The 9,220-nt window shown below is 36.2% G+C and overlaps 1 protein-coding gene across 1 annotated transcript; it reads left to right on the plus strand.

Annotated features, from left to right (window-relative positions):
• Window positions 1-371: 371 nt before the first annotated feature.
• LOC144450247 (cyclin-H-like) lies at window positions 372-8,428 on the plus strand. Its single transcript, XM_078140839.1, has 10 exons — window positions 372-512; window positions 897-1,019; window positions 1,539-1,612; window positions 2,620-2,821; window positions 3,415-3,522; window positions 4,332-4,387; window positions 5,514-5,578; window positions 6,123-6,234; window positions 6,667-6,742; window positions 7,431-8,428. The coding sequence occupies exons 1-10, from the start codon at window positions 396-398 to the stop codon at window positions 7,470-7,472; spliced, it is 975 nt and encodes a 324-aa protein (XP_077996965.1). The 5' UTR covers window positions 372-395; the 3' UTR covers window positions 7,473-8,428.
• The last annotated feature ends 792 nt before the right edge of the window (window positions 8,429-9,220 follow it).

The following is a 9,220-nucleotide window of genomic DNA, read 5'->3' on the forward strand; positions in this document are numbered from 1 at the left end:
GTTTCACATAGATTTTTCAATTAGGAAGCCAGAATAAATTGTTTTATGAATTAAAAATCCAAAATAAATACTCAATCCTCATCCATATGGTCACTTTAACATTAGTTTTTTTACTTCATTATCATTTTCTTGTTAGACTAAAACAAAGTTTATATGTGAAATTTTAAAAATGTAAATTACAGCAAAATATAAGCAATGTTTTTTCATACTTACCAACAGGTGATTCAATACTTCAGGGTGTGCGAGATTATGAGTTGTCAGTACATCAGACAAAATATTGATCAAATACATTCCAGTTGCAGCTAGTACAACTTTAAGGTTGAAAATTTGATGATAATAAAATCATTTCTTTATTATATTTATCTAGATATCAACTAGATTAACTTCTGATCAGAATGTTCCATAGTAGCAGTCAGAAGAATTACTGGACATTTCACGGTGAAGAAGAACTGAACCGCCTTAAACATGAAAATATACACAGATATATCGGGAAACACGGACGGCTAATAAAGGTAACAATATTAAAGGTGAACTTCACTCCAGGAAATTAACTCATTTTCATAAACTATGGATTCTGGAGAGTCATTTCATGATGTTACTTCACCAACAATTACTTGTGATTTCAGAGAAACATCGTTGATGTTGTGCATTTATAGGGTATCTTTGCAGTGGGATAGTGCATCATGGGAATCAGCAGAAATAATGTATTCATGGTTGCATATTCAGTATTGATGAGAGATGTTTTACACTCAAGGGAATAAGCACTTAGGAGTCATGAATATCCATGAATATTCAATAGTCAGTCAATATGATAACTTAAAGACTTGAGGTCATGTGCTGGTCAATATTGTTGACCTCAGAATGTAATAACATTTCTTATTGACCTCTCACTACAGGAAGAAGATATTCCAAAGGTATTCCTAACATTTGAAGAAGAGAAACTTATATGCAGACATTACGAACATTTATTGCGTAATTTCTGTAGGAAATTTGAACCCCCAATGCCACCCACAACATTAGTAAGTATCTAATTCAAACCCCCTATGCCACCCACATTAGTATCTAATTTGAACCCCCTATGCCATCCACAACATTAGTAAGTATCTAATTTAAACCCCCTATGCCACCCACAACATTAGTACTTAATTTGAACCCCCTATGCCACCCACAACATTAGTACTTAATTTGAACCCCCTATGCCACCCACAACATTAGTAAGTACTTAATTTGAACCCCCTATGCCATCCACATTAGTAAGTACTTAATTGTAAATTTCATCTATACTGAATCATACTTACACATTTAGTGCCAATTCTGTAGTAAATTTGAATCCCTGTACCTTCTGCAACATTCTTAGTATGCAATACATACCATGGGTCCGTGATAAGTCACGACTCTTGGGGTGTAGCAACACAACCCTGTCGCATATCAAATAGTCTGGATGCCAACATGGTTTCTAATTAAACCACATCTAGTATAGGAACAAGATTACTTATCAAGGGACACAATTGAAAACTTGTCTTTTTGTTTACTTTCAGGCGACATCATGTACATACTTGAAAAGATTTTACATTCATAACACAGTGATGGACTACCATCCAAAATGGATTATGTAAGTCACCCTCACATTTCACCCTTCCACCCCTTTGAAGGGGAATGCCACTCCAGGAACTAAAAGCACTTTCATAAACTATGGATTCTGGAGAGTCATTTCATGATTTTACATCACCTACAATTACTTTATATTTCAGAGAAACATCAAGTTGATCTTGTGTGCTTTGTTATGGGCTATTGCATCATGGGAAATAATGTATTCAAGTTGCATACTCTGGGCTATAATATGCACTGGTGCTTCCAGTGTTATGTGCTGCACTTTTACTCACTGCACATGTGAACATGACTCAGAAAACATTGCCAGTGATCTTGCAAAGACTCGCATTTCTTGGTGTTCTGTCATTATTTTTTTTTTCTATTTCCATAACAAACCCCATGCCATGTGAGTTCCAGTGTGGGTACTCAGGGATATTTACACCTGTGCTTGCAATGTTTTCTGCTGCACTATCACCAGTGTGCCTTCTAATGATAGCCAAATTTTGTTGTTGTGAGTCAAAATGAGAAAAACTGCGATTTCTTGTGAGTCACCACATAGTAAGAGATAGGGGGAACACCAAATTTTGGTGTGTCACTAGAAATTGTGTGCATCAGTGGCACGTCAAATTGGCTTAGAGGGCACACTCACCACATAGTAAGAGATAGGGGGAACACCAAATTTTGGTGTGTCACTAGAAATTGTGTGCGTCAGTGGCACGTCAAATTGGCTTAGAGGGTACACTCACCACATAATAAGAGATAGGGGAACACCAAATTTTGGTGTGTCACTAGAAATTGTGTGCGTCAGTGGCACGTCAAATTGGCTTAGAGGGCACACTGACTGTTATTCACTGCTTTTGTGAAAGTATGGCCACAGAGTACACTGTATTACAGTGCTCAATGCAAATACCCCAGCCAAGTACGCCACAACTACACTCACATGTCATGGGGTTCTGTCATCGTATTTTTTTTCTACTTTCCATATTTCAGATTCTGGCATAATTTTTTTTCCTATTTTCCATATTTCAGGTTGACCTGTGTATATCTTGCCTGTAAAGTAGAAGAATTCAATGTATCAATTATGCAATTTGTTGGTAATCTCCATGACAACAGAGAAAAGGCTACAGAATTTATTCTCAATCATGAGCTGTTAGTGATGCAACATTTGAACTTTCACCTCACTGTACATAACCCATTCCGACCTCTAGAGGGCTTCCTCATTGATATCAAGGTAAAACAATACTCTTAATGAAATAGTGGTTCAGAATTAGCAGTTGGAAGGTCATTGTGATTGAATCCAACTGGAGAGAATTTTCTGTGACTGACCCAGACCCAGGGCGAGTGTTCTACAGACTTGATGGGTAGGCTGTATCACTCTCAAACCCAGGGTGAGTGTTCTACAGACTACAAAATGTAGATGGGTAGACTGTATCACTCAGCCATGTATCACTCACAAACCTAGGGTGAGTGTTCTACAGACTTGATGGGTAGACTGTATCACTCAGCAATGTCATACTCACAAACCTAGGGTGAGTGTTCTACAGACTTGATGGGTAGGTAAGCTGTATCACTCAGCAATGTCTTACTCACAAACCCAGGGTGAATGTTCTATAGACTTGATAGGTAGGATGTAGCACTCAGCCATGTCTTACTCACAAACCCAGGGTGAATGTTCTATAGACTTGATAGGTAGGATGTAGCACTCAGCCATGTCTTACTCACAAACCAAGAGTGAGTGTTCTACAGACTTGATGGGTAGACTGTATTACAGAAACACGTTCACACAATGATTCTTAATGTTTTATATTGATACTTCTATATCAGACTAGAGTGCCATCTATACCAGATGTAGAGGTGCTGAGAAGACCAGCTGAAGAATTCTTACACAGATCACTGGCCTCCAATACCTGTCTACTATATTCACCATCACAGGTAAGAATTCTTACACAGGATAGTTGACTATAAACAGTCTTACAATATGCACCAGAGATTACTTGCACTGGTGTGTGTGTGTGTGTGCATACTATAAATGGTATTTTCACTTCAGTGCAATACTGACATTATTACATACCAGGTACATACCAGAGATTATTTACACCAGTGTGCGCACGTACTAGTGCCCTAGTAGTGGTATTTCACTGCAGTGCAATACCGAAAACATTATTGCATACTTGCATGCAAATGAGGGCATGATCATTCCTTGCACATGTAATTTTCTGATCACACAGTGTAATTTTTATGCAGTTTTTGATAAACATATGTAATAATAACAGAACACCATTCTGCGTGACTTTCAGTGTTGGTACGGGGGGGGGGGGGGGGGGGGATTTGTGTTTGTGTGTTTGTGCTACTTTACTGCTGCACCGTATTTTCATCAATGAATGAAATTTCTTGACATGGCAGCCATTTTGTCATCTGGTCGATCATGTCTAATGTGTACACATTGTTGTTAGCTGGGATCATACTAGTATGACTGCAGAGAACAATGTAAGCACTCGTACAGATACCTCGAGTACGCCACACATGCTGTCACATGTTATGGGGTTCTGTCATATCATTCCTATACATGCAATGCTTGAACATGCACGTCGTGTTTACACTATAGAGTTAGTATTAAGGATATTTTGCCTATCGCAAAATTTTTTGTTTGATTTAAATTTACACATAATGATGGACACAAGAAATGTCTTATAAGTAACAAGAAAGTAACCACAATAAATTTCATTCTGATCTTTTCACAGATTGCCCTAACTTCCGTTTTACACAGTGCTGCAAAACAAGCTATTAACCTGGAAAAGTAAGTTACACTATTTTGTGAATATGTGAAAACATTACAATCTCTCACTAATTCTCTCTAAGAATGATATCACCTTTTAATAGTAATATATATAGAGAGTTTATTACCCATGTAGAAAGAAAAAAATACAGTGTTATGATAACATAACACCAATCCTTAAATAAACAGCTCCACTGGCTACTTGTGCAGGATAGAATTAAATATAAGCTGTTATTGATCACCTACAAATCTCTGAATGGACTATCGACAACCTACATATCTGACCTAATTCACTTGAAGCCAAATCCCAGGACACTCTGATCAACTGCCAAATGTTTATCGCACAAACCCAAGTACAAACTGTTTTCATATGGTGCGGGTGTGCATGCTCATATGCTGCACCCTGTCTATGGAATGCACTGCCACTGGAAATACGACAAAAGCCAACAACTAATGCCTTCAAAAAGAATCTGAAGACATATCTGTTCTTCAGAGCATTCTAACTGTACAGTGCCTCTGAACTCTACATCGTTAGTGAAAACTGGCGTTTTATAAATTCACTGATTGATTGATTGATTGATTGGTATTCATACTATAAAGTAAACAGGTTGATTAGTTTCATTTTAATAGGTATGGGCATCACAAAAATAGCATACTTCTAGTCGAGTCTGACCCCCATAATAATGTTAGTTTGATATAACAATTTGCCACACTACTCAAAGAGTTTTACAAGGGTTACAACTTGCATGTAGTTCAAAGTTTTAGCATTGAGCTTTCAGTCTGTCTTGGTTGACGATCCTCATCAGAATGACAAATTTCATAGTTACAGCTGACCACTAAGTAGCAGTATTCTCATCTAAATGACAAAGTCCATAGTTATAGCTGACCACTGGGTACTTTACAATTAGTCCCCTTGCACAGACTTATGGAGGCACAGTTGCCTTACATAACTCTGGAAGCATACAGCTGATTGCAACATCTATAAGTGTATATACAAATGTTGGATTAACATACTGTGTTCACATTGCAGCGTCTGTCCTACCAGGTCCCCAATTATTCAGCTGGGTTGATTCAGATTCATTGATTGGTCAATCTCTTTTTTCCAGATATGTAACAGATTCATTGATTGGTCAATCTTTTTTTCCAGATATGTAACGGATTCATTGATTGGTAATAGAGACTTATTTAAACAAACAATGGACAGTATGAAAAGTAAGTTTGAATTAAAATTAATTTAAAATTCACTGGTATCAAAGTAAAGATTTGTTCCAAGCATGAAGTAGAAAATTAATTTCTGAAATTAGCGGTAATAATTGTATCATCTACAAACCTAAACTATGAGATTACCACTGATTATGCAATGATTTAAAGGATGGAAGATTTACGGACAATAAAGTATTTTAATATCACACACATATCCAACAGAGGAAATCTGTTTTCAGTTCTGGAATCGGACTACTCATGGTCTCCATCCTTCGGCTACCAATTTCTGAAATTGGTCGCGCACTTGGTCTACCATAGAAAAAAAGTTTATTTCAAGTCCTGCACTCGTGTGTCATGGGGGTTTGTCATATTATTAGTTCGAGAGCACTCCTAGGGGCCACTCTGGAAGTATAGAATTCTCTCAAATTCTTGGTTTCTGACCATCGTGGCTACATTCTATAGAGCGCCCCCCACACGGGTAAAGCTTTGTTACCCAGAATGAACTGTGGCATGACGTCACACTTGTTGATTTTTGTAATTTTGTTATTTGTAGAAGTCCGTTACATGGTAAAACACATAGAGCCAATAGACAGTAGTAAAGTACAACAAATTGAAGACAAGCTAGAAAGATGTCGAAATCAAGAACTGAATCCAGAAAGTGAAATGTAAGTAAACCATTTTTCAGTAAGGATATAGACTCGTATATCTAAATCTCTTGATTTCATTTTATTATCAATGACTTGTTACTTTGAAGTGATAGTTTTATCAGCTTAATCTTATCCAATCAGTAATTTCAATGTATGTCACATGATGTCCTCCAGCCAATGTAATTGAGTCATTGTTTATCCAATCAGGTATCTTATGCATGTCACGTGACATAGTCTAACCATTGCAGTGAAAACTATTTTATCCAATCAGAAACCAATCACATGTCAGGTGACCCATACATGTCACTGTAATAAAACTATGTTATCCAATCAGAAACCAATCATGTCAGGTGACCCATATCATCCAATCTGTAACTACAATTTGATCTAGTTCTTGTGGAAAGATTTAAGGGCATTTCATCAAAAGGAAATTATTTTCTTCGTTTGTAGTTACAAGAAGAAATTAGAAGACAAATTACAAGCAGAGGAAGATGAAACTTTCATCAAAAGACAAAAAATATCAGAGGTAAAAAACGACAATTAGGTCTAAAATAAAAATAGTTGTTGATTTGAAAATTGTTTCCATTTCCCAGTTTTACAAGTTTTATTTCATTTGTCAACTGAAATTGTGAAAAATTACTAATATGACTAACCTAGGTGGTAACAATTATTTCGACTCACCTAGGTGGTAACAATTATTTTGACTCACCTAGGTGGTAAGTCATTATTTTGATTCACTTGGTGGTAAGTTATTATTTTGACTCGCCTAGGTGGTAAGTTATTATTTTGACTCACCAAGGTGGTAATAATTTCTATCAGTGTGACTCACCAAGGTTGTCATTTTGATTATAATGAATCACCTTAGTGGTAATAATTTGTTTATTATTAAATGCCTAGGTGGCAACAATTTGATTATTAAGACTTGCCTAGGTGCTATCATTTAGATTATTATGAATCACCTAGATGGTAACATTTTGATCTCCAAAACTTGCCTAGGTGGTATAACATTGATTAGTGTATAACTTGCACAGTGTGACTTTTTGATCTTAAAAAATCCACTATTATTAGTATTATTACAAATATGCTAAAATCAGACTAGTCATTGTATTCATTTATTTATTTATTTATTTATTTATGTATTTATCATTTCTACTATAACTCCTAAGTCATAAGTAAACAATTTATATTTCTAAATTTTGTTTCCACTTTTGCAGGAAAGTAAACGAGCTGATGAACAGTTTCTTATGAGTGTGTAGCCCCCTGTGTAGCCAGCCAAGAACCAGATGATCTGCCAATAGAGTGTGTAGCCCCCTGTGTAGCCAGCCAAGAACCAGATGATCTGCCAATAGAGTGTGTGGCCCCCTGTGTAGGTAGCCAAGGACCAGATGACCTACCAATAGAGTATACCCTACACACTTGTATCAACCACTAAGAAAGACTTTTACATCAACCAATCAAAAGTTTTGTTTCATCAACCAATCAAAATGTATGTTCCATTGTTGACCAATCAAAAGAATATGGGGGAAGGGGGTCTTAGCACACCATTAGTTTATTCTATGGTAAAAAAATTAAACCCATTTAGGAGTGCTTTTGGTAAGGTTTTAGAACCCTGATAACAGAGAAGGGGAATCTAATATGGTAAAATTGACAGTTTTCTTATACATTATTTCTAAAAGAGCCAAATAGTTGAACAGTTGCCGACATGAATTTTACCTACTTTCCAGACTCATCAGAAACACTAATTACCCATTACAGTGAGTTAAGAACACTGAACAGATTGTAAAGTTGTTAGAGAGTTAGGGAGTTAGGGTTAGACACGGAACACCTGTACATCTACCTAATTTTTATCAGAAACTACAAGCAGCTACCGTACCATTGTAATTTGTGTTTTCCACACATTAACAAAATGTTATAAATTTTAGTTTACATATCAACTCAGTAAAATTCTTTACAGTACACTAGATAATTATTTAATAAAAAAATTTAACATGTACTTTTTCTGTCATCGCTTACAAATAATATCACACGAGGGGGTACTTTATTTGGCTATACTTTTGAGGAAGCACGTTACTGCTAATAACCATAGAGGGCGCTGTTTATGAGATTTGCCTGGCACTTTGATTATACATACATGTATACACATACATTCTGAGGTTGTCAAATAATGTATTTTTTTGCTGATTTAGAAATGCCAGATTTTGTAAAGTTGGATCGATTACTGAAATAAAGCGTTATTTATTTCAAATAAATGTAAAAACTTTTGATGTGTGTATTTTCACTTTAAAAAAAATTATGTCTGTCATACCAAATAAATACATAGTGCAGTTGTATGGAAAAAGTGGAATCATGAAATCATGGAAATTGGAGAAGTTTGGGATTATGATTTCCATTAAAGATTTATAACTGGCTCTGCTGGTTACTTTGTATCCATGGTAACAAGTTTTTGGGATACTAGGGTCACAGGTTACTGTGTATTTGTTATTGGTCACGCTGTATGCTGAGGGGTCAAAGGTTATCTAATGTAAATATCAAGTTGATCTATTTGATGAAATTGTGATAGTCAACAGTTGTAAACATGAATAACTCAGTATTTTGGCCGTGAACAAACAAAGAAAGGCACACAAAATATTTCGTTTTCAAAGAAATTCTAGTATTGTAGAATTGTTTGCGTTTGTTACATAGTCATATTTACGATTTGTGTCTGTGTGTGTGTTCTCTATCTCTCTCTCTCTCTCTCTCTCTCTCTCTCTCAATCTCTCTCTCTCTCTCTCTCTCTCTCTCTCTCTCTCTACTGGACAGTACATAGTATGTTGAAGCATGGATGTATATGGGGAGATACATCCATGGATCAAATTTAGCACAAGTTCATACACCTAACGGTTTAACAGTGTACTGAGGTGAATACAACTCCAATAATCTTTTCTTGTTGTTAGTTAGTTAATACTGCAATCTCGTTTGCAGTATGTGCCCCTCCCCACCCCACCCACCCACTCACTCACCTTCC

This window comes from Glandiceps talaboti, chromosome 19, assembly GCF_964340395.1.
Source record: "Glandiceps talaboti chromosome 19, keGlaTala1.1, whole genome shotgun sequence".
Lineage (NCBI taxonomy): Eukaryota > Metazoa > Hemichordata > Enteropneusta > Spengelidae > Glandiceps > Glandiceps talaboti.